The sequence below is a fragment of the Netta rufina genome (genome assembly GCF_964035555.1).
Source record: "Netta rufina genome assembly, chromosome: 2".
NCBI classification, from domain to species: domain Eukaryota; kingdom Metazoa; phylum Chordata; class Aves; order Anseriformes; family Anatidae; genus Netta; species Netta rufina.
Window position 1 is genome coordinate 37,259,276 of NC_140124.1, and position 25,818 is coordinate 37,285,093.

Genomic DNA, 25,818 nt, shown 5'->3' on the forward strand with positions numbered 1-25,818 from the left:
CTGTCTCACCCTTTTCCCATTGGACAATCATCTGTCTTGCAGCAAAAAAATGCCACAGTCAGTGCCCACTAGCACCCTTGCCAGCAGCATTAGCAAACAGACCTCAGAGACTGAGCTCCCCTTTTACTCACAGAAGTTGTTTTCTCTCAGTGTCAGTAGTCGTTGTTCCAGCCCAGGCTTTCTGCATGTTATTCCTGGACTATTGAAAACTTGAAGTGCTGCTCCCCGTGCAACACCAAATTTATGGATGAGGAGACAACTTCAGTCTGCCAGGTGATAATTTGGCATCCTTATGTCAGTGTTAAAATCCCTACAGCTGTAAATATTTATTGCAGATGAAATATACTCATATACTCCAGCTAGCACATTACCATATGAATAAATCTAACACTAAATAAATCATGCGCACTCCATCTTTTATTCAGTTTATGAAATTCTTGCTTCTCACTCTGAGCATTCTTAGCTTAATAAGGTTACTCAGAAGTCGGGTGATTCGTGGTACGCCCTGACTTGTTTTATAACACGGCGTTTTGCTTCTTATATTTCTCCTCTGACAGCTTTTGCAAAGTTTTGATTTGATAGGACAAGAACAGTGAGGGCATTAGGACCAAGAGAAAGACGCACACATTGCTCTGTATTATGTCTGGCAAAGTGCTTCCTGACTGAGTGCTGTAGTTATGTGTGAAACAAAGTCAGGGACTGACTAGTTCTCTCATCTGTTGATCACAGCGAACTCGAAGCCTCAGAACGGGGGAAAGCTGTCAGATCTGCTTTCAGAGATAAGGCACATCAGACCAGGCAGCAACGGGAAACTTTGAAGAAGCAGGAAATACTCTGCAAGGAAGCTATTAGAAATGGATTTTCTTTTTACTTAGAATTTAGAAAGGAAAAAAATCAAAACTTTAGCTACTTTTTTCATCAGCTAAACATGCTCTTTCTTAACTAAGCCGAGACTGAATAATAACGGATCTACTTCATCCCACTGGATCCATGCTGCCTTTTACTACAGTAAGTGCAATATTAATAGGCATTTTTTCTGTTTTGTCTGTAAATAGAGAGGAGAGCATGAAACGACATCAGTGAAATGTGAGGGGAACAGAAAATCCTCTTGGCAGATAGTGAAAACCAGTGCTCTGCTGCAACCCGAGGACTGGAATCTGAGCGATATCCAAGTGGTGTTTAACATGACCATCTGTATCATTTTGTCACCAACAGCATGTTCTTGAGGAAGAAATGCAGATATGGATCACGTAAGCTGCAGTTTCTCTTGTTGCTGCTGATGCTGGGCTTTTTGCTGCTGATGGTCACAACGCTGAATCCACCGCCCAGCAACCAGAGCAAGGACGGGACCTTCCAGCCGGTGGAGTTCAACCCCCGGGAAGGCTATCAGATGGGCTTTGCGGAGCCCCAGGAGATGCTGGACACCCAGGAGGAGAGCCAGCAGTACTACCCCTTGGACGGGCTGTCGCCTTTCATCTCCCTGCGGGAGGACGAGCTGATCGCCGCCGTCGTGTCGCCCGCGGGACGAAGGAACCACAGCAAGGCCAGGAAGGGCTATCGCGTGGTGAAGCAGCAGAGCCGGCGGCCGGAGGCGAAGGAGGGGGACCCGGAGTCCCAGCTCGAACCCCTTCCCTTGGAGGACGGGCATGGGGCTGCCGTGGGGCAGCAGCCACTCGGCCTGGAGACCCACGGCTTCAACGAAGCGCTCAGCGAGCGGCTGTCTCTGCGCAGGGAGCTGCCTGAGGTACGACACCCGTTGTAAGTAAAGCAGCCTATTTGATCTCGGGGAGAACACCCGCACCTTCCCCTGGCGCTGCCCCAAAGCCCCGTGAACCCCTCTCTCCTCCTGTGAGCCCCATGTCTCCCTCACCAACCTGCCCCCTCGCTTTGGGTGCAGCGGGAGCCGGGAGAGAGAGGCTGACGGGGGGCAGAAATGGGGGCGCCGGGGGCAGGGGAGGTGTGTGTGGGGGGTTGCGGCTTGATGGGGACGCCAGCTCTGAAAGAGGAGCACGGGCTCCGGGCGATGTTTGCCGTTATAGGGTCCCGTTATCGGGTTCTCGTTATCGGGTTCTCGTTATCGGGTCCCCGTTATCGGGTCCCCGTTATCGGGTCCCGTCGCCCGGTCCCCGTCCCCTCAGGCGGGGCGGGCGGGCGGCAGCGCCGCCTGCTGGGGGCCGCGGGGGCTGCGGCCGCGGCAGGTGCTGAGGGGAGGGCGCGGGGCAGGGCTCGGGCCGGCCCGTGAGGAGAGGGCAAGGGCAGCGCCCTGAGGGGGGCACGGAGCCCAGCAGCCCCCTTCCCGCTTGGGGAAGCCGTCTGGGCACGGGCCTGGGCAAGCTGCTGTAGGTGACCCTGCTTGAGCAGGGGTTTGGGCCGGCCAAGCTGCAACCTCAACCATTTTGTCCTCCTGTGAGAAGAAAGACCATGGAGGGAGGCAGGGAGGTGCAGAGCAGGGCGTCTGACCGGGCTCGCCAAACAGCACCGTAACTAGCAGCAGCCAGGCTGCAAGGCCACATCAAAGAAGCTTGGTGTCTGAAGTCCTACGTGTTGCATTTGGAATGCCCTGTGTTGTGTTTGAAGCTCCACATCCTGCATTTGAAGCTCCGTGTGTTGCATTTGAAGCCTCACGCGTTGCATTTGAAGCCCCACGTGTTGCGTTTGAAGCCCCGCGTGTTGTGTTTGAAGCCCCACGTACTGTGTCTGGAGCCTGGAGGCTTGTGAGCCAGTTATTCCTGCAGCCCAGGAGGAGCAGTTCACCCTACTTTAAAAGGGGCTGAGGCGTATCAGTGCTCCCCTGCCCACGGGAGAAGCAATAAGATGCAGGTGGCTATCTTTCTTTCTTGCCTTCTGTAACAAAAGCTATTGCAGCCTTCCCCTAGGACACAATGGAAAGATGTGCCAGAAAACATTTTAAGGCACAGAATTTATATAGTCATTTTTCTAGCGGTCATTTTCCCATGTCTAAAACCTGATGGTGGTGCTAAATTAAGAGCACAATCTTAAGGAAAGAGAAATGAAAGGCAGGGACTGTTTTCTACATTCACTGACTAGATTCAGTGTTAATTTGGATAATTCCATTGAATAATGATATGCTAATATTATTTCGGTAATTTTTCACCATGCTTCACTGGCAGCTCTTTGAACTATGTAATGTTCAAAGGAGGAATGATGACCCTGTTTTACTGCCTGTGATGTAAGCCAAAAAACAGTTTTACTTTGGCAGCTGAAGGGCCATCCAACAAGAGGCGGTTTTAGCTAATATTAATCTCAACTCAGGTTTAAGCCATGGTCTCAGAGCTCTTGGATGAGTTTTCCTGTCTGACTAGTGACAGCCTAAGGACCTATCAACACCACAGCTTATAGAAGCCCAGATTGAAACCACAGATCTGAACATCTGAGGCTTTGCAGTTGTTCAGATCTAAATCCAGATCATAAACCTGCAGCAGAGGTCTACCTCTAAGCCAGTCCTGTCCTTCATGGCACAGCACGCAAACCACAGTGATATTTGTTGGACATAATTTACTCTGGGGGCCTCACTCACAGCTGTGCCAGTTCTGTTTCGTACTGATGTAAAAGGAGAGTGAAACAGTAAGGAATCAGAATGGCTATCAGCCTATTCTGCTTGAATCGTGTTGCTTGTAATAATGTCTATTATTAGTGATCAGAGAGACACTAACCAGTTGGAGAAATTTCAGCAAGTCAGCTGCACAGACTCAGTTTCTCTCATTTCACTTAAAAAGACAAATCCTTCAGGGCAGACACTGTGCCTACCAATTGTGAAGCACTTCTGGATACTGTAAAATAAGGCTGGCCAGGCTTCACACTTACATACTGCCTTTTTACTGTTAAACCAGAGTGCAAGATGTAACGTAAATGCCGTAAGATATACTTAGCTGCTGTTCCTCAGAAATTCACATAAAAAGGTCTGTTGTGCTTTGCATTGGAGCACTGAGCAGCACAACTACAGTTTCTTTTTATACGAAGAGTGCAGAGCTCTGATGGAAGTAAACCAGAGCCTGCTAGCTGTGCTTTGCCTTGACAGCCCTGGATCCAACCTCCCCAGCTGGAAAGCGATAGCTCAGACCTCTTTCACCAGACCGCAGCTTCTAACAAAGCCCACATCTCTTTGCATGCCTTTCCAGGTGAATGTTTTATGCTACCTTTCAGAAAGTAGATGCATAAAGCTGCATCTCTCCCAGCAGTCTTACTGATCCTGCAGTAAAACATACCTCGGTGGACAAACCAGGTGCCTGGTTTTGTCCTGTTTCCTTCAAGTAACTGTTCTGACACAGCCAGGGTCTCCAGGTGAAAAAGCCTTAGAACTTGTCTTGTTGTGCTACAGAGTTGTTCTCCCACACCAAAATTCATCCTCTAAGGTACTTTCATCCCTCACAGTGCTATCAGTTTGTCCAGCTGCCACTGACACCCTCCTGGGACTGTGGACCTGAAGTAAGCCTGTCAATGTATCTTCTTTGAATTCTGCCTGAAAAAAAAAAAAAAAAAAAAAGGTCCATTTTCCTCCCTTGGCCTTGAGCACCAAACCGTACATATGCAGGACAATGCAAACACACAGGTATCTGAAAAGATTTTAAGTTTTGTTACAAAAGCGCAGCTTCCACTGGAGTGCAGCTGGGAGCTGAATCTCAATGAGCTATTTCCCTGCAGGTGAGTGGGAGTCCTCGCTGGCAGAGCCTGTGCTCTGTCAGAATCGCTCTCCCGTTCCTTGCTGCATGTGACAATTCCTTATTTTTCACAAATTGGATTCAATCCCTACGTCTTATACCAGTCACAGCCCTGACTTTCTGAAATGTCAATTTCTGACAGACAGCCTGTGGACCTGCTCCAAATTACAGGGAAGGCATTTCTGTGCACCAGTACCCTTGCTCGTTTTTCCAAAGATTAGATACCCACATTGCAAGCCTTTGCCAATCTCCATGGCAACTAGGCACTCGCCACCTAGGCTACATATTCAAGTACAGTTATTTTCAATTATTTTCCAATTAAGATTCCACAACAGCCTGATTTTCTCGCTACAGCCACAATACCAGCAACACAGCGTTGCAGCATGATGGTGGAAAGCACAGGTGGTTATAGCTGTGTTGTGTATTCCTGTCTGGAAGCTGCCTGTTAGTGAAAGGACAGCATCAGACCTTCGCTTTTCTTAATTATCTCCAGATTATTCTGCCTGAAAAGACAGATACTGCCAAGTCATGAGAGCATCCTTCTCTCCATCCTGCTGAAAAATAGACAAAGTCTCCCATGTGCAATGATAAAACAACAGTGTTGTTGATTACAGAAGATTAGTAAAATGAGAAAAAAATACATTAGTTATAATGTAAAAATCATCAGGAAAAATGTTTCTCTCCATGAAGAGGATATTAGTGTAAAATATTAAAAGTATTGTGGCCGTTTAAAATTGATATGCCCAGAAGTGTATCTGTAGTATTCATTTATTTGTATTTGTTATTAGATCATTCAGCCCGTGGATGCTATTAAATGATATGCAGCTTTGTGCCTGGGTGGTGTCTACCATGATAGGGCCTCACTCCCTGAACTAAAGCACTAAGTAAAATGGCAATAAACACAGCAATTATTAACATGATATCCCTTACATGAGCTTCTGCTGCAGCTGAGTTAGCTGAGCAGCTAATTGTTTAATGAGCACTGTAAATCTAGACGATGATTTGCTTGGCGATACGAGAACGCTGAAACAACAACGGGCCAGATTCATGCGACGGCTTTTCATGAACTGACACCAGGGACAAAGCTGGATCAGCAAACAACCTTGGAACCAAAATCACGTACCACCAGCTCGTTCACTCTGTGCCACGTTGGTGTTTGTTGTTTTGATGTGATGGGTGCAATCCTGGCACCAGGAGAGGCTGGGGAGCTGTGGGCCCCCGCTGGGGCTCTGCAGCCTCTCCAGCAATGCCACACCGAGCCCCTTGCAGCCAGGTTTCTTGCTGTAGACTGTAGCAGTACCTGGCTTGTAAAGGAAAGAGCAGAAAAAGGCATAGGGATAATCCACCCACCTGGGAGCCTCTTTCACCAGCGACCCATTTTGGTCAGAAAGAGCAAGGTGTACAGGCTCCATAGTCTGCAAATAGGATTTACTTTCTGAAGTGTATCTGTATTTGTTTTCATTACCTACGTAAGGGTACACTTCTTTCGTGTACTGGGATGAGATGCTGGCTTCATTCACTATGCTCCTCGTCAGGCAGGCCACAGAGACACTTATCTGTTGTGCAGATGAGTTATTTTACTTCTTAGCCTCCAAGGTACTGCATTTCAACTTGCTCTTTTCTCTGTTATAGGAGAAATATGGAAGGGGTGTGGGGGGAGACTGACTGATCTGCTTTATCTCCCCTCCCTGCTTTGCTGTAGTTGTCTTCAGTTTCTCTTTCCTTGCCTCAGCCAGAACAGAAGAACCCCAGAATACAGCAAAACATGCCTATATTTGTATTTCAATTATTATAATGTCATTCTCATATTTTTATCTTGTGCTCCAGTCTTGGGACACTTTAGTATTTCCTTTTCTTCCTGAGCTGAGACCTTCAATTTCTTTCCATCCCCGAAGACCAAGGTATAGCTTGTAACTGGTCTGAGGAAGAAGCAGCCAGGTGTACCAGTGTTTCTAGTGTCTCCCTCATTTGATCCCATGCAGGTGCCTGCAGCAAGAATATGACTCCAGCCTGCCTACTGCTAGTGTCATCATCTGTTTCCATGACGAAGCCTGGTCGACCCTGCTGAGAACGGTGCACAGCATTATGGACACAGCCCCCAAGGCCTCCCTCAAGGATATCATCCTAGTAGATGACCTGAGCCAGCAAGGTAGCCCACACTTCTCTGCACGAGAGCTCTGCTTTCCAAAGCTGCAGGGAGGAAACTGTCCTCCTCCAAGAACTGCATGAAGAGAGGAGAAGGCAAATGAGACCCGCAAGAGAGCTAAGTGTAGCCATGAGCTGACTGCCAGGTTTTGCTCTTCCATCCCCTGAATCCAGCTTAGCCTTTCAACTTTGAAATAGTTTGGGTTTTTTTCCTTTTTCTTTTTTTTTTTCCCTATCACTTCCAATCACTCTCAGCTTTCTTACTTTAAAATAAGTTCACAGTATGCAAATCTTCCCACTGGACCAGATCTGCCGTAATAATTTCCAGACGTGGACTTTGGCTGAAGCATGGAGTGGAAAACTCCACATTGCTGAAGTAATCCCAAGTGCTTTGGGAAGCCAAACACCTGTAGTATCTCATTCTGATCTGTGCCTTTTATGAGATGATGAGAGTATCCACCTTTTGGTGCAAACAGGAGAGGAGGATATTAAGTTTCCCAGAGGAATAGCTTCACACCTAGTGAATCTCAATTTCCATTAGTCTTTACTTCTCTTTAACATTACGCTGCTGTGGGAGTATTTGGAACACGGCCTGCTTGGCCATATATAAAAAAAATGCCCCCAAAACATTTTACCAGCAAACATTTGACATCTCCTACTATCTGTTGTTTGCCTGTAAGAGCTTGAATCAAAGCTAAAATGACCTTTCTGTTAATGACAGGGCCCCTGAAGTCAGCCCTGAGTGAATACATCTCCAAGCTGGACGGCGTGAAACTGATCCGGAGCAACAAGAGGCTTGGAGTCATCCGAGGTCGGATGCTGGGAGCTGCACGGGCAACTGGGGACGTGCTCGTCTTCATGGATTCGCACTGCGAGTGTCAGAAGGGCTGGCTGGAGCCCCTCCTGGCCCGGCTGTCCAACAACCGGTAAATACAGAACCTCGGGATCCGTAGGAGCACGCAATGGTCCGGGTTGGAGGGGACCCTTACACATTGTCTTGTCCAACACCATTGTCCTCATGACTTCTCAGCTCTCTGCATTTTCTAATTTCTGCTGAAAGAGATGTACTTGGAAAGACTTAGATTTTTTTTTTTTTTCCATCCTTGCTTGGTTACCTTCTTCCTGCGGGTCACATTGCTTTTATTTTCTACTTTCACACCACGTACGTCACTGTGATATGTGGGAAGCAGGAGAGGTCACGCAGCTATGACCCTCATTTTACACCCAGAGTCACTAAACTGTCAGAGTTTGCACCTAGCCATTGTTAGAGCTATGAGGAGGCTTCCTGGTGGTCTGAATTAAAAGGGCTGCAGTCTCAAGACGTTTGCAAATTGAGAAATGTCCACCAGAGAAACTACTGCAGCACTCCACAGTTATCTTTGCTTTTTAGTTGTCTCAGCCATGAAGCCAAGGATAAAATGGGACAGTTTCCTTAAAGTACTCTGTCCTCCTGAGCCTGCTTGGTTACATACCAGTGTCACCTGCACCATCTCTGTTCCACAGAAAAATAAGACTTCAAGGGCAACCTAGACAGCTCTAGCTGATCTCATATATTTTCAGACACCAAACTCACAGGAAAAGGTACAGATTCATATTTTCTGAGTGTTTCAGGTTTAGGTAGGTACTTGGGCCTCCTCTCTAATGTACAGCTGAGCTCATCTGTGTAGTACCCAAGTCCATCAAAGAAATTAAATCACTGAAAATGGTTCTAGAATTACATGGAAGTAAATCCTTTATTAAAGGGACTTTTCTGAAAGAAACGTTTGTACATTAACTTGTCTATCATTACCCATAAGCCACTTGAGAAAAAATGAATAATTGCTTGAGGGGGTAAAAGAAAAATATATCTTTAAAAGTCTTACCAGACCACTAAATAGTAGTAATAAAGACCTTCAAAGGCTGTTCCCAGGCACTGGAACAAACTGCTTTTATGGCTGATTATGTTTGCTCATAAGAGAATTAATTTGAGCTTTTAGAAACGATTACGTCATTCATACAAAAACATGAAAAATACTACAAGCTAGTGGAATGCAGCCCTAGGATGTCATGACTCTTCTCTTCTAAAAGATTCTCATTGGAAAAGCAGATTCTTTTTTGTCTGCTGACTTAATGGATGGCTTATTAAAAATATGCAGATTCTTCTGCCTTGAGCTCTAGCCAACTGTTGATGTTTGTGCAAAACTCCTGTTTGTATCAGTTGGTCAGTCCTTATTTAAGGTTATATTGCTGAAGCCAAAAAGAGCTGCAAAAAGCCTTAAAGGAGAACTATAAAGTATTACTTCAGGAGAATTGCAATGGTGTGAGAGCAGCTGGGACCTAGAGGTCTCCAAGTGTAGGGATTCACTGTCAAAAATTCTCCCTGCCAAGGGGATGCCAAACCACCGAGCCTACCAGAGCTCTGAGATCTCTGTAACACCTTCACCAGGGGCTGAGGAAGAAGGATTCTTTTTCCCTGCAAGGCCCATACGCTCATTCATCCCTCTACAAGGATAGAATTTAACACTGAATTAGCTAATGGCTAATTGGACTAATGGAGAAAAGGTGGAAGGACTTTTGGATAATAGTATGGGCTAAATCATCCCTTTCTGCTTGCTGTACCAGGCACTGTGTCTGCTGCTGGAAGTTCTGCCACCCTGGTGTGGGGAACCTGTTCCATTCTCCAGTGCACATAGAGGAATGCTCAAAAGCATCTGGCAGTCAGTTTCCCTCATTGTCCCTGCTTCCCTAACTGAAAAATGGTGATAGTAACACTGACTTGATAAGGAAGTTAACTCATTATTTTTCCTAAAGTGCTTGCAATGCTTGCATGGAGATCACTACGGAGATGTAAAGCACTAGCATAGGCAACTTGGCTTCATTTAGCAGCTGAGGAGCTGTTAAATTGAATCATGTCCACTCCCTAAGACTGCCCAAATGAGGAAAGCCCAGTGAAAAAAACCTTATAGTGAGTAGTGAAATACCCCCATTCCTCTTCTTAACGTACCAATCAAGCTGCTACCTGCGCTCTTGTGCTGCAGGGACAGGATGGGAAAACACTTAATCATGTAGAGTGAGTGAATTGTTAGCTGGCAAGGAAAAATGCAACCTTTCCAAATCTCAGTCCTTTGCCAGAGTTTAAGGGAGCCGGGAGAGAGATTTTAGCTTTGAAAGCTGTGAACAAGCCCGATTTTGGGATGCCTTAGCAGGTCTACCACTATTAGTATGATCTTAGTGATGCACAGAGATCCTTGGGCAAACTGAGACCCCGCTGCAGGTTGAACATACTCACCAAAAGGGAGATATCATCAGTTTTGAGCAGCCTGTAGTAGTAACAGACATGAGAAACATGAGAAATATTATCCCAATTTTACAGGTACAGATATATCTGTCAGACATTTGACTGCTCTGGGTGACTGCATTTCATCTCCCTGCATGAGGGTTTTATTCATTAACCCAATCAAAATTGTTTTCCCAAGAAGTATTAAGTCTTTCTAAAATCATTACATGTGCATTTATGGACACCTTGCCTGGGACCTGTTCTCTGAACCAAGCCTAACAAATTGACTGGGATGCTGTGCATCAGCTTAGTGTATCACCTGAGAACGGTTCAGCGGTTTGTAAAGCATCCCCTGACATTTCGATTATCCAAGGATGAATACCACAGTCACCTGGGAGACATCAGAAAACTAGATGAGATGCCCCACAGATCATTTCATTTGACAACTGTTTATGTTCCAGCCTAATTCCAGGTGAGCAGCATGGTGCGGAGGAACGCAGCTGTGCAATTATTACAATCGTCTTTTGAGGCTTTTGCCTTTTCCAGGAGACTGCAGGAGACAACTGCAATTCAGTCCAGGGGCAGTGAAAGGCAGGGGGAGCGTTCAGTGAACTCTGCCTGAAGCCCTGAACAGGTTGTTGCTTTAACCTAAACATAGTGACCATCATGCTGAAGTGTATGGTTCCTTTCTTGCAGCAGGGTGATTTAAATAAATAAAAAAGGTTCAAATTGATATTCCTGAAATTCATATTCCTGAGAATACTGCATGGAAGCAATATAAGGCTTGATTATATTCTTGGAAAGGAATTCCAGCTCTAAAAGAGGCACGGGCACCGTAACAGTGCAGAGAGAGATGGCTTGCAAAGGGGTAGCTTGCCCTCAGGACCCTTCCCCTGCTCCTCATCACCAAGGCTATTGCCCTCTGGTGCACTCCCTATACCACAGCTCAAATATTACGTTAGCAAACTGGAGCCTTCAGTATTATTAAAAGAAGCCTCTTTGGTTTCTAAAATTCAAAGTGCCTCTACTTATCTCCATGATTCTAGGTCACTAGATGTTGTTAAACAGAATAAGAAATGAGCACAGCAATGGAAAGCTATCTCATCAGCTCAGGAGGCGAGCAGAGCCTCTGCAGATACAGGAATAGATACAGAGTTCTGTTCAAAACATTTGAGTGGTGCTGGTTTTATGGCAGTGCACAAGGGAGAAGGGAAATATTTTGCACTGAACACCTCCATCATCTTTTTTTGCCCTACTCTCCACTTATCTGTGGCCCACACTCCAGCTTTTCAAGCTATCACATCCATAAACCATCTGGTTTCTGCCTTCTTATGGGCTTAGGGAAGCATTATGTTCTCCATCCAGAGGACAAGCAACCCTGTCACGCATCTGAGCATGCATTTCCATGCTACTTTCCTTGTTTTGAAAACCTTCCATATACTTCACATACAGCAGCCTGCTTCCTGGGACCTCTCTTTATAGCCTGATCCATTTGTCGATAACACTAATTTCAAATTCAGTACGATAAAGTTCTGCACTTACATGGTATGTTATCTGAAGATATGTTATCTGTTGACAATCTTTCCCAGTTGATCAGTATCAGCAGGTGACCTATTTTAAAGAAGATGAGGTAAAGAAACTTGAAGAGAATCTAAAGCCAAAAGCAATCATTATTGGCAAAAGTAGGAGCAATGAAGATTTAAAGGTTTAGGCGTGATTCGCAGCACGGTGCCCAGACTGCTCAGTGTAAAAAGGTACTGGCAGCTCGTACAGATTTCAGAACCCCACATACAGATTTGAATATTTTAACATACAAAGCAGGTTTAAATATATATGTATATATTTTATAAAGCATTCTCTTAGGACTCTGCCTAGCCGAGATTTGAATTACATGCTTAGTGCTTAGCATGTAGGTAGTGCATCAGTTCAAGGATATTGTCCTTATGCTTTCGGTCAGCCAGAAGTTGGTCTGTGAGGCAATATGTAAGCAATCCTGGATCCCACAGCTTTACCATTCCTGATCACTACATTTTCTCTTTTTATTAATCCCACTAAATTTCAAGTGTTTAGAATTACTTTTTTTCCCTGAAGACTTCAGCAAGCAATGTGATTTCAGGGAAAATGAAGTGTGCCGTGGAACAAGCTTGTGTTCTCAATTACTTGCTGAAGCTTTGACTATGTGCAGAGCCAGACAGTTCAGGCTGCCTGGATTTCTGAGCTATCTTATTTTTGCAGGGAATGATCCACTCTGAAACTGGTTGAGGAAAACACAGCATTTTCATGTTTGCTTTTGTTGATCCCCCTTATTTAAAGGAGGGTTTAAACAGATTAAAATCTGTTCCCTTCCCAGAAAAAAAAAAAAAAAAGATAAATCAATAAAAAACACTTTCAAAATATCATATCTAAGACTTCAAAACAGATGTATTAATTAACTCTTCTTCTCATGTTACTTATTCTAAAAACAGAAAGGAACATAATGTCCATGGCGACTGCAAAGGGTCATGAGAAGGCATTTCATTTAAGTCGTATTTGGTTGAGAAATCCCAAACTAGGAAATTGTTCTTGTTTGGGTTGCTCTTTTTCATGGAATTGTGACCTTTTGTAGATCCTGTGTGTTCCAAGCATTTGAAATATTCACAAATTAGTATCACCACAGTCAAACAGTTCAAAGCCTCGCTGCCAGTTGTATTTGAGTTTCCTGTTTTTTTCTTTTCCTTGGATTCCACAGAGTAAAATTAGCAGTAGTTTGCCAGTGTGTTTCATTTCAAAGTGCCGAGAAGCTGCTGACTGTCTGCCAGTTACTCAGTTAAAAACAAAAAAGAATAGCTAAGAACATCTTCCAAATTTCAATTACCTTCTGCTGCAAATTTGCATTTAGAGCCACCGAAAGACGGAATCATCACTGAATGTGCAGAAAGTAGATCTTTTATTAAAAAAAAACCCTAATGCAAAATGATATAATTGAATCATAGAATGGCTCAGGTTGGAAGGGACCTTAAAGATCACCCAGTTTATCCACCCAGGTTAGAATATGACCTATCTGGTACTGTATTTTCCATGCCATAATTTGTAGACATTTTGGCTAATTGCTTGGTCTCCTAACCATCAGAATCCCTGACATCAGTGCAGGTATTCTTCCTGAATTACATTGAATAACCATGCCCCAAAACAAGCGAAGTAAAAGCATGCATTAAAAAGTAGGTGTTCTTTCAGCTGGAACTGTTCCTGTGGTGCCGACTTGTAAGCGATGGCACCGATGCTAGAAGCATCGTTGGGGTTTGGAGTTTTCAAGTGGCAACTAATTTAAGGTGGATACAAAAAGAAGGATGGGTTTGAAATGGCTGGATATGAAAATGCGGGATCATCTGAAATGCCTGGAATATCTGATCCAGTATATTTCTGAGCATAGCTCCGAGTGTCTGCGTTGTCTCTTCCTGAGCTATAGTGGCTACACACATGTGGCCCAGTCTTCATGGCCAAGGGTTTTGAATGGTTTAGTCTACATTGCCTGTGCTGGCTTCCACTCAAGCATGCCCTCCTGATCTTTCCCACTTGACTCTGAAACTGTAAAATAAACTACCCTGGAGTCATTAGTTCCCCAGTCCTGTCTGGACGGGAATGGACAGACAAGCAGCAATAATATGCATTTCAGCAAGGAGCAATAAAGTGAGGTGGGAAATATCCAGCTCCAAGTACACTCCTACCCAGACAGTTGTCAGTGATGTCTGCACTGGAGAATGCAGCAGGCTGTAGAAATTATAGTGATTTTTCATTTTTTGAAGTTTAGTCTTAGAAAATCCATTTAAATTGTTAGCACTGTTTTTCTCAGCATGTCAAAGAAAAAACCACCTGCTTGTGTGAGTCCAACAGAGCACTACCTTTTAGTAACTTTTAGAAGCAGTTAGATTCCTTTTCATGCTGTTAGTGAGTAAAGGTTAAATACAACTTTCACTAGAAAGACTCCTGTTGGCTTGAGATTTCAGGTTGTTCCTGTCCTGGATACAAAACTATATCACTGGGTTTTCATCAAGAGAGTCAGGGAAGGATATCAGCTTTATTATTTTTAAGATCATTTCTTTGCATTTCTTCTTGAGTCCTGCAGAAGAATGACAGCAAATCACTGCCTTGATGTATAAACCTACAGATGTTGCAGGTGACCATAAAATTGTACTATCTATTTATAAACTCAATGCATGTTCCTAAGAGCACTTATAATAACATATTGCAAGGCCTGGTTTTATACCTGAATGGAGAAATATAATCACTTCTCTATTTTAAATCTTTCTGCCTTTAACTCATCACAGGGCAGTCTGCTCACATTAGGAGACAAAGGAGTAACTGAATCATTTTAATGCTGTCCTCTGCACAGTTCATTTTCATACAATTCACTGAAGATCACTAATCTCTTTTTCTCCATGGGGTTTGAAAATTCTCTATGGGAAAGAGCAACTACGATAAACCAAAATGTTGAGCTCCCCTCACCCTGTTACTGGGGAAAAAAAAAAAAAAAAAAAAGAAAAGAAAAAAGAAAGAAAAAAAAAAGACTAAGGATACTGTAAAGGCAGAGAAGATATGACAGGATTACATGAACATCACAGAGGGCTGCCAGCTTCCTCAGTTGGTTCTGGTCTCTGCCATGGAAGAGAACCTATGGCCCACTGCATGAAAACATTCTGAGATGACCTTCCTCCATCGGCTAGAGTATGTTTCAAACATATTTCTCTCAAGAGTAATCTCTGACCAACATGAATGTCTTTAAACAGGGGAGATAAAACCTTTTACTTTTCGCCCCAAAACTGACCATTTAATTTCTTTCTGTTTCAACAGGAAGCTATTTTCTAAGGAAAGAGCTACTCTGGAATAACTTCCTATATAGATACTCAAGAATAAAAGTATTTTTTCAGTGTACTTTAATTCCTAGTGAATGTTTCTTATTTTTCTTCAGTGCATTTGCAAGAACACGTTAAGGTGTGGTAGAAGGCAATACAAACAGAAACTGTTTTCCAAATGCATTGATAAATGTTTTTGCAAAGCTACCAGCAGAACAAAGTAGGGGTAAGTCCATGCTTCATTGTCCTGAAGTGACAAACTCATGAAGTGTGGAACATCTAGAGGAAAATCAAAGGATGATAAAGTGTGTGAGCCCAGAATCATCTTTCAGTGTAAACTTTGCATCCATACAGATCCTATAACCTCAGAGGTTGAGGCCTCTGGGTGAAAGAGCTTTAGAAGAATTTTGATGGTAAATTCAGAATAAAATCCTGAATAGCTTTAAAATGATAATGTAATGTATAGGTTATCAATAAATTATTGATCTTTAGAATCGTTACTGCAGGCTCAGCATTCACGTGCACTGAGCATCTGAGCTCTGTCAGGAGGGAAAACGAGGGCACTCAATATCTAAAGGAGTGTTTGTGTTGACAATATCAAAAAAAGAACCACTGTTCAGTAACACAGTACTGAATTTATGCTTCAGCTTTGAGAAGAAATTATATTGTCTTTTGCAGAAACAGTGTGGTCTCCCCTGTCATAGATGTCATAGACTGGAAGACTTTTCAGTACTATCACTCTGTGGGCCTGCATCGAGGTGTTTTTGATTGGAAACTAGATTTTCACTGGGAACCAGTGCCAGAGCGTGAAGAGAAGGTACGACAGTCTCCCATCAGCCCTATCAGGTAACAGTTCATTAGCCAATATGCCTCCACTCAGCTCAACAGCAAAACTGTACAATTTGGGAAAGCTTCCAGCTAATGAAAGTGAGACATGGTTATTTGCATTTGCTTGGTTAATGTTTTTTGAAGGGACAGGTTTTTGGTTTACATTGAGTTTATCTGGCCTTTAGCATTCATTCTAAGTAGGCTGCAGTCATACTGCCAACATGACAAATGTTTTCCATGCAACTGGAAGCAACTAGTATACAACCTGACCAGACAAGATATTGAAATTTGTAGGGAAAGCAGAAGATGGATCATACAGAGTTAAAAGAGATGTCTTAATCATTATGTTTGTCTGTTGTTTTGGGTGTACATGGATGGTTTACATTTCTCACTGGTCTGAGCCTTATTCAATACCTAAGTGCTTGGCCCTCTTCCCCAGGCAAATCCTAGGATTCAGTTCCAGTTGTTCTTAATTTTGGTTGGTTAAACACTTAACTTGAGATTACAAGGGGTGGCATTCAATCATTTTTCAATGTTATCTCCATCACAGAAATGATGGGGTTTTCATCCTTCATATTATCTACCCAAAACAGTTGTTCACTTCCAAACTATTTTCTACCCAGGAGCCCTGTGGTAGCTGGTGCAGTAGTTGCCATGGATCGACATCACTTCCAAAACACTGGAGCTTATGATTCTGACATGACCATGTGGGGAGCAGAAAATCTAGAACTATCTATAAGGGTAAGAACCTTAATTAAAACACCAAGGACTGGTAACTAATGGGTTTTGAAAAGGACTTAAATGAAAAGGTAAGAAGTTATTTATAAAAGCAATTAAGTGCAGAACTTCTTGAAGTATGGAGAATTCACTTGCAGAGTTCTACCCCATGCTCCATGATCTGTCAGGACTATACAGGAATCTGCAGCTGCTGTGGGTTAGGAGCATTATGGCAGGACAAGAAGTTTCACTATTACTAGACTCCAAGGTCCTTTCCAACCCAAGCTGTTCTACAATTCTGTGATCCTATGATGAGTATCTGCCCGAGGACAAAGTCACTGGTTTAGGCGCCTTCTGAAATCCACCTCTTCTACTCTGACATGTAACATGCACCAAAGGAAGAGTAGCTTTCATGTCTTTGCCAATATGTACTTTAAATATCAAATCATTTATCTTAATTTGTGTGCATTCGTTTTTGCTCAATACAAAGAGTAACTGATGTTAAAAAAGCAATGGAAATTGCAGACACAAAGGGTACAGAGTCTTTTATGTCCAAGGCAAAAGAAGGTGTGCCCCCAGGTCTCTTCACTATACTGCACTGTTTGTGCACAGGAGAACATAAAAGCATATAAATGGTTCTACTCCAAGGTCTATCTTGCACAGTATCTGTGTGTCTCAGTGTCTGTGGGGAACAGTGTATGAAGAAGCACATAATGATGCTCTATCTGTTTCCAGCAATGCGCAGATTAGAATTTCCTGGAGTCTGTAGTAAAGCAGCTTCCCCTTTTTAGTTGCTTTTGAACTGATAATTAACATTCAGCCACTGCCCAGAGCAGGATTTAACTCAATGAGTGAATCTCATTTTGCTTTGCATTCTTAAAATTGCTGGTCTATTACTCAATGCTGCTAGTTGTGCTTTACCAGCTATGTAGAAGATAGTAAAAGATGATCTCTTTTTGCTCCTTCACCTGTGTTTCAGACCTGGCTCTGCGGTGGCTCTGTAGAAATCATTCCATGCTCCCGTGTTGGACATGTCTATCGAAATCACGTCCCCCGTGCGTTCTCCTATGATGAGGCCATTGTGAGGAACAAAATCCGAATAGCAGAGACCTGGCTGGGCTCTTTCAAAGACAACTTCTACAAGCACGACACAGTGGCTTTCCTAATCAGCAAGGTAAAGACATCAGCAGCAGTCTGTTTACGAGGGTAGGAGTTTGTGTTGAGGTAGGTGAAAGGGGTGGGATGGCAGCGTGGGTGTCTCTGTGCAGTCAAACATTCAATGGGCAAGGTGCCAGGGATAGTTTTTCTTTTTGTAAAACCTGCCAAGTACAAGAGCTCTTAGATCTGGAAAGAAAGAGAGAAACCTGTTTTTGCTGAAGCTGTCAAATCTCATAGAGTATGACTCCTTCACCAAATGACTCCTTCTTTAGATTGCCCAACAAGTAGTGGTTTGCTTTTCCACCACTGATAGTACAGGGGGATCATCTGAAATGGAACCCAGTTGCACTGTGTGCTTGAAGGGACCTTCCAGAGGATTCATTCATGGCTGACAGTCTTCCTCGTGTGATTCAAGTAACCTTCACTGGCACGTGGCAAGCTGTGTTGTCTCTCCTACTGCAGGAACATCAGAAAAGGCAATTTCTTCCTAAATTGACAGAAGTAACCATCTGTAACTGAGGAATTCACTTCTCACCATAGCTACTGTTTACAAGTTACTTTTTCATTAGAAAGGCCCCAAAGACAGCAATCCAACCTCCAGAGATTTGGATTGCCAGCAGCCTGCTCACGGAGACAGGCTTGCAGCCAGGTGTGTGACACAGCCCTGGCATACAGCCACACTTGAAATGTCTGCAGGCTACACACTGCCCAACAACTGCAGAACAGCCATACCTGTTTTTATGCCACTGTGTAATCCACTGTAAACCAGGGTCAGTCAAGGGACTGTCTATCCCACGTGTTACAAACTGCTGGGTGCTGTATTAAAAGCTTTGGCAGCAAAGTTGTTCATTTGCTGCAGTTCTCCAGAATTCTTCAGCTCCCATACCTTTCCTTGTAAAAATAACCTCTTCTACAAAGAAATGGAAAAAACTTGTGAGAAGTTTTGAATGAAAAAGTGTCATTCACCTTCCTATTCATTGACCAACTCCACGCTTTTCAGGAGAAAAGATTCCCTGAAAACAGCTAGGCATGGCATGTGTAGGGGGTGTGCAGTTTCCCATTCAGTTTTGCTCCTGCATTTCAGTCCTGTGTGCCTGCATTGCAGCTCTGGGCACCATCTAGGAAAGGAGATCCAGCAGGAGCTGCATTACCGTGGGGAGACAAAAAGGGCTGTGTGTCAGCGTGGCTTTTCTCCTGTCACCTGGTCTGACCTCCTTAGGCTCCATCAGATCTGCCTCTCCAGTCAGGCTGCTATGCTCATCCTAGAGCCTGAGACACATTCTCTTTCATTATTCTTTTTTAAAAAGCTTCTCCGTTCTTGTCTGTGCAGTATATTTTAACTCCACTGGCCAGGATTTCATCAGTTGACTCGCAAGGCTTACAGCAATGTAACAGGAGAATGAATGCTAGGCCAGGTCTTTTCAGATGGGCAGTTAGTTCCTTAAATCATTTAATTATTTCCTGAAGGCTTTTCTTTTCAACTCAGAAGCAATTTTCTGAACTAAAAACTACAGCCATCAATGATTCAGTTTACCAGCTATAAGTACGATGACCTTTTGCCTGAGAGTTTGTTCAAGCCAGGGTACTTCTAGTACTCCTAAGTATGATGCTCCTTCAAGTGACCTATTTTACAATCTCTCTGTTCAACACACCATAACATAAAAGGCCCTTTTCTCCGTTCCTTTCTTTCACAGCCAATATTTTCAGTATGTCAGTGCAGTGGGATGTTATTCAAAAGACACGAGCAAGCAATGACATTATTGCCGCTCAGCTGCCACAGCTGCAGATCAGCCCAGCGGGGATTTATTGCACTGCAAGGGCGAGCGGAGCCACCTATTGGCCACTACAAAAATCTCTGCGAGCCTACTACTGAAAATAAAAAATGACCCCCGTTTAGATTGCTTTATAAGTCTTCCCCTTTTACGGTCGAAATTACATCCTGCACACGATGCCTGTGGCGTGAGCATTAATATAGATGAATAAGGTTCTTTGCCGGGCTCCACAATTTCAGCCGCCACCTCTTTTTCTCCTTTTTTTTTTGTCTGTGTGTGGTTTGTTTATTTAACCTACAAGCACAGTTTCCTTTCAGCTTGGTTTACAGGGATAATGAGTTTCTTTACAATATTTACATTGTTTATTCAGCATCAAATGCACGCTGAAACTAGTATGACAACATGAGATTTACCACCATTGCCTTCTTCAGCCAAAGCAGAGCCTCTCAAGGAACGCCTCTTTTTAGGGGAAGCATTTTACTCCTCTGTTTTCCTGTTCCAAGGAAATCTCTCGGGGCCAGGCTTGTGTGGTGCTGAATTGCCGAAGTTCATTGTTACTCTTATTGAATCTAGGACTGATATTAGACTATAAGGTTCTCTTTAACATACTGCAACTGTTGATGTTTGCCTGTGAAGCTTACAGGGGCTGGCATGATTGATACCTATCTTTAGAAACTAATACCTCTCCCTTCATCTCCAAGGCTCTTTATTTGTCAGTGATTTTCAGCCATGTGGCAACGGCTTTTTTTTCTTTCTTATGGATGCTGAGAAATGACTGAGCTGAGCAAAGTTACTTACAGGCAATTCTTTGCTTATGTTACCAATTTTAATCTCTGACAGAGGAATCCACACCACTGTCCTGGAATCTAAATCTGCATTTTTTTAAATGTAGAAATGTGAAGGGGGAAATCTATTGCTGGCAAGAAAGAGGAGACTCTTAAAGGTGGTGTGTTTTTGTTGTTGTTGTCGTTGTTTTGTTTTGTTTTGCTTTAGTATTTGAGCAATAAGAGATTTAGAAAAGTGCTTTGCATGGTTTTGAAACCAAAGGATTAGGCACTTACCTGCTTAGGAGGTTTTCAGAATCCTGTTGGCCATCTTCAGGTGCTACATACCTCACATACTGAGACCCTCAGGCCTTTGCAGTGATGATGCCCATAGCTGCAACGAGGTTTGAAGTTACCTGTCTTTTTTCAGAACAAGAGTTGGTACTAAGGAGGGTGAAGAGTTATGATCATGTGTATGTAACTTAAGAAAAGACATAAATCAAAGGAAACGCATTCACCCACTACATTTAGCAACTGCCAGGTAATGATTTGATAGGCTTAGTGTTAGGCCAAATTCTCCTTTCATTTACATTTTCTCATCAGGGAAGACTGACAATGACTGGGTAATTTGGACTTTTAAAGGTCAGGAAATCAAATTTTAATCTTTTTTTTTTTTTGGGGGGGAAGGGGTCAAGCTCTGTACTTAATGACAATCTGATACAGTCCCACTGATTTCAGTACAACAAGTATCAAATCTGACCCAGACTTTTTTTAATTAAAAAGATCTGACTTATCTTGCAGGATAATAATAATTTTAAAGGAAATACTGATTTTCACAGTGTGTGCTATTTCTGAAACATTACCTTCTGTCACAACACCAGAGTAAATGCTGTTTTAACACATTTGGAGAAAGGGTACAGCTGGTCCTCCTCCTGGGCTTGATCTTGAGAGATATGTATCAGTATCTATAACAAGCAGGATAGGAGAGGCAGTGGAAATAATTCCTGTGCAGTCATTTTCATTTCTAGCATTTCTAACACAAATAAACTCTTAACCTTGTTTGCCCTGTGCTTTCTCCATGAAGGCAGAGAAGCCAGACTGCAGTGAGCGTCTTCAGCTACAGAAGAGATTGGGCTGTAGAAATTTCCAGTGGTTTCTGTCAAATGTGTATCCTGAACTCTCCCAGACTGAAGACACGCCAAGATTCTCTGGAAAAGTAAGAGAAAATACACTAAAAAAAAAGGATTATTATTTTTGTATTGATCAAAGATCCCTGTATTGCTTCCATGTCCTAGGTACTCAATGAGTGTACGGTAAGTGGCTGTTACCACTTTGAAAAGCTTATTATACAAACAGGCTACACAACAAGAATGGAACAAGAAGCAAAAGGACTGAGGAGACAAACAGCTGGTCCAAATTCTCACATGAGCCTTGAACTCCAGCCAGGAGATGAACCCAGATTTTCTGTCTCAGTTTGGTGTCATTGATCAGAGGATCCTAACCCTAGATTCTTTAGGTGCTATTAGCACAGAAAAAGAACTGTGTTGCCTCACACAGATGGCAACTGCAACAGCAGGTGAGATATCTCTATGATGATCCATGTGCAAGGAGATAAAGCAGCATTTCTCCAGTCCTGCACTTTCCCCAAGGGCAGAGGTGGTAGAAATAGCACTTACTTGGCAGACTGTGTACAGGAGGTGACATTCTCAATGATTTTTAAAACCATGTAAGAGGATAATTATCATCAATTAAAATACAAATTCATTCCAGGCAGCCTTACTGGAAGGGATTTCCCCCAACCAGGAAACAAGGCCTACTGATTAAGTCACATCCTGGTATCTGTAGCCAGATTTTACTGTGTCCTTTTACTATTTTGTCTGTTCCTATTACCAAAATTTGCTTGAGAAGAGCATAATAACTGATTGTGGATCAAAGGAAACGTTTTTTCCCTCTGGAACAACTTGATTTTTTTCTCATTACATGTACAATTTCATGATGAAGTGCAACTTGCCATTATCATAAAAGTAGCTTTGGCTGATTTCTTTTAACCATTGTAATAGTTAAAACCAGAAGTGGGTAACTCTAACTTAAACAAAACTCATTGGGTGTCACTGACCTTTGGTGAGACTCTCCCTTGTTTATCAGATCACTTTGCAAGATCAAAATGCAAGATCTAGTCTGAAAGAAAATAAATCCATTGTTTGAACTGCAAGCAAAAACACCTATTGTAAGGGGATGTAATCACACCAAAAAAAAAGTTAGCTGAATATTTTCTTTGTATCTGACTGTGCTTTATTTCAGTATAAACATTTATTTACAGCTTTACAATACTGGTGTTGGCTTCTGTGCAGATTACAGACCTGGAAGGGCCACTGCAGACGGCTCCATCAAACTCTCTCCTTGCAGTGACAGCCCCAGCCAGGTACCGTACACCTCAAGTATGTGGGTACTGCACAGTATTTAAGGAACTACTAAGAAAATAGTGATTCCAATGTGTAAATGGGTGGGTTGGCATTAGGGGAAATATTGACATACCATATGTGTGCTAAGCCAACATTGCCCGTCTTTGTACAGATGATTATCATTTGCAAAATGGCAATGTTCCACGTTCCACTGAGGCCTGGTCCCCGCACTTTGCTCCAGCAGACATCGTTAAGTGGTTATTTGCTAGTATATTTGGTAACAGGGGTGGTTTCTCCCATGTTCTAGTGTCTAAACTGCAGTCAAATACAGGAAGAAAATTCATGTAGGTACCCAAGCTGGCATTAGACTAGCAAGTGCTTGCACTGAGAGAAGTCAAGCCAGTACAGACTGACTGCAGATATTTACTCTAAGTCCCAAGCAAGTTCCACTGCTTACACTGGGCTCAGGGTAGCTGCAGGCACATTTTTAACTGCAATCTGTACAGACAACTTCAGAAACTCCCTTCTGTTCAAATATTTATTAAACTAGGACATTTTCTTGTAGGATGGGTTTACTTTATGCATAATTACAGCCCACAAAGCCTTTCCTCAAAAAAATAGTCTCAAGTATGTGGCTATGCCAAAACTAGCTGGGGGGATTGCCTTGCAGGATCAGGCCTGTTGGTTCTCCTTCATTCATATTTGGGTTGCACATTAAGAAAACACGAGTGGGAAATTTTGGAATGAACGTTTAAAAATGCATCGGGATGCCCTTCTGTCATTGTTCAAACAAACCCTCCTTCTTCCAGCACTTTGAATATAACAGCATGAAGGAAATCCGGCTTGGGTCTGCTCCGCTGCTTTGCTTTGATGTCAGCCACGGCAAGGTTGTACCTCACAACTGTACGAAGGAGACAGGCAACAGCCAGCAGCACTGGGACGTCCAGGAGGTCCGTACCGACACTGCCATGAGGGGAGGGCTGCTGAGGGCACCTGTGCCATCACTGGGTGCCTGACAGCATGCATGCGCAGGGAAGGGGTGACATATTTGAAGGGCAACTTTCATTTCTGAACCATTTTCACCCAGGAAATTTAGGATGCAGTTTACACATTTACGCTGCCTGTGCAAAACAATTTTTTTAAAAAAATACAAAGTACAGAAATCCTACCTAAATTCACATGCCCTCGTTTTATCTGTTTAATTTACTGGCCTTATCAGAATAGAATCAGAATTGTAAGAGGTTGTGTAAGTAAGAGCAGGACAAATCCTTGCCCACTTCTTTTGGATAGGGGAAGGCACTGTGAATCTGAACTCTCCCAAATAAGAGCTCTTCAGAAGCAGGGGAATCTTTAAAATTCCTCCTGTATTACTGAAGGACAAACCTCTTGTTAGAAGAGTTCAGTATTACTTAGTGGACTTCACCCAACAGAGTAGGAACTCCTCTGCAAGACTGAAAGATGTCATGCTCTTGGACGGCCTGGGAAAATAGCGGTTACTGTAGTCATAGGCAGGCTGCAATCCTCGGGTACAATGCCTACTGCAATATGCTTTGATTCCTAAGGGAAGCACTGGTCCTTTTGAAATTTGGTGCCCTCCAATACTGCAGTTGGTGCTGCTGACAGCAGTTACCTACAGGAAACAAATAGCGTTGGAAAAGAGAGAAAGTGAGCTCTGCACTTGTGCAGCCTGTCAGCTTCCAAAGGAATTGTGTTCTCGCAATGTCCTGGGCTCAGAGCTAAACTTAGTCATCATGTTCAATACCTTTTTGAACAACAAGTCATTATTGATGACCTATTGTACATTAAAAGTTTCAGAAACATGGCCTAGTTTTCACCTTATTTTTTTATTCGTTCTTTCTTCCCCTTCTCTCATCTTGTAGAATGGATTGATCGTCCATGTCCTTTCTGGCAAATGCATAGAGGCAGTGAAGAGTGAAGACGAAGAGGACTTGTTTTTGTGTGTATGTAACAAGAATGCAAACCAGCTGTGGCAATTTGAACGTTCCCATGGGCTACGTCAGAGATGACTGACAGGTCTGTGGGGAAATCAAGTCACCAACATTTAGCATTACTTCTCTTTTGGGATTCAAGATACATTTCCGACACAGAAAAGAAAGAAGTTTGTGTTTGCTGTAGCATACAGGGAAGTTAGGAAGGTCTCTCCTTCAAAGCCTGGCTCAACTAGTTGCCGACAGTTCCTGGTTTATTCAGCTTGAGCTAAAATTTCCATTTATTCTGTGAAGTAAGGAATAAAGATACTGTGAGCATCAATGGATTCTCAACTCTGCTATTGCAGAAGACAGTCGAGTTTGCCCTTTGAAGGAAACGTGGAATATTGGCTGCCAGAGAACTTGTCTTTAGCATACTCTGTGACTTCTGAGGATACAGGAAAATGAATGTTTGTGAAACTTTTCAAACTCTAAGAGGAAGTCAGCCAAATCAGGATGAGAATTTAACCGTGTTGTACAGTGCACTCAATCCATATAAAACAAAGTAGGTTTTGTATGCATAAAAGTAGTAGATGTTTTAATATGTAATAGCTAAAAAACGAATTTTCCATCCTGAGCCAAATTTCTACCCTCCATGAGATAGCACAGGGCATAAATTAGCACTTAATTAGGCACAAACTGCTCTCACTGATTTGGAATACCAACAGTCTTCAGCATTTGGCACACCCTTCCTTACGTCCTTCGTCCAGAGTCTAATTTGGATGGGAGAAGGAGACTGAATTATTAACAACATTTTTTTTAGTGTTCATGCAACATAAGAACAACTCTTCAGGAACCTTTTGTGGAATATGGAAGAAGACTGAATTAGATGTGAGAGAAAAGTAACAGCTCCCCTGCTTATTCGGAAATGGAAAGAATCGGTGGCATCCATTCGCTCTTGAAAAGCCGTGGGATGAGCTCATTATTATTCCAGTGACAAAAACGTGGCTGGGGAGAGCAAATGGAGGGAAACAACAGGTTTCAACAACGGCTACATAGGAAGAAAATACTGGTGTCTGCTTCCACTTGCTTGCTGCCTACTACACTGAGTAAGTCTTTTACACTGTCAGTTTTAGCCAACAAGATTTGTAGACTCTTGCTGTCATGGGTCTCCGCGCCAATCCTCAGAAGACAGTAACATGCATAATCTTCTAAACAAGCTGCTGTAGAGCCTGCATCCCCTCTGACCTCCTCTCTTTCGCAGAAGTCAACGGGAGCTCATGTTAGGTAATGAGAATGGCCTCAGTGTGCACTAGCAGAGCAAACTTCTATCAGTATTT

The 25,818-nt window shown here is 43.1% G+C and overlaps 1 protein-coding gene across 2 annotated transcripts; it reads left to right on the forward strand.

Annotated features, from left to right (window-relative positions):
• Positions 1-768: 768 nt before the first annotated feature.
• On the forward strand, positions 769-25,800 carry GALNT15 (polypeptide N-acetylgalactosaminyltransferase 15). 2 transcript variants are annotated; one of them, XM_084306709.1, is made up of 11 exons: positions 769-1,008; positions 1,216-1,758; positions 6,662-6,828; positions 7,546-7,750; positions 15,588-15,755; positions 16,361-16,478; positions 17,434-17,628; positions 21,233-21,364; positions 22,469-22,570; positions 23,360-23,500; positions 24,431-25,800. In XM_084306709.1, exons 2-11 carry the CDS (start codon positions 1,217-1,219, stop codon positions 24,575-24,577), a joined length of 1,917 nt encoding a protein of 638 aa, XP_084162835.1. In that variant the 5' UTR covers positions 769-1,008; position 1,216; the 3' UTR covers positions 24,578-25,800. The 2 variants fall into 2 exon arrangements, with proteins under 2 accessions (XP_084162835.1, XP_084162834.1); XM_084306708.1 differs by having other exon boundaries at positions 769-1,758.
• The last annotated feature ends 18 nt before the right edge of the window (positions 25,801-25,818 follow it).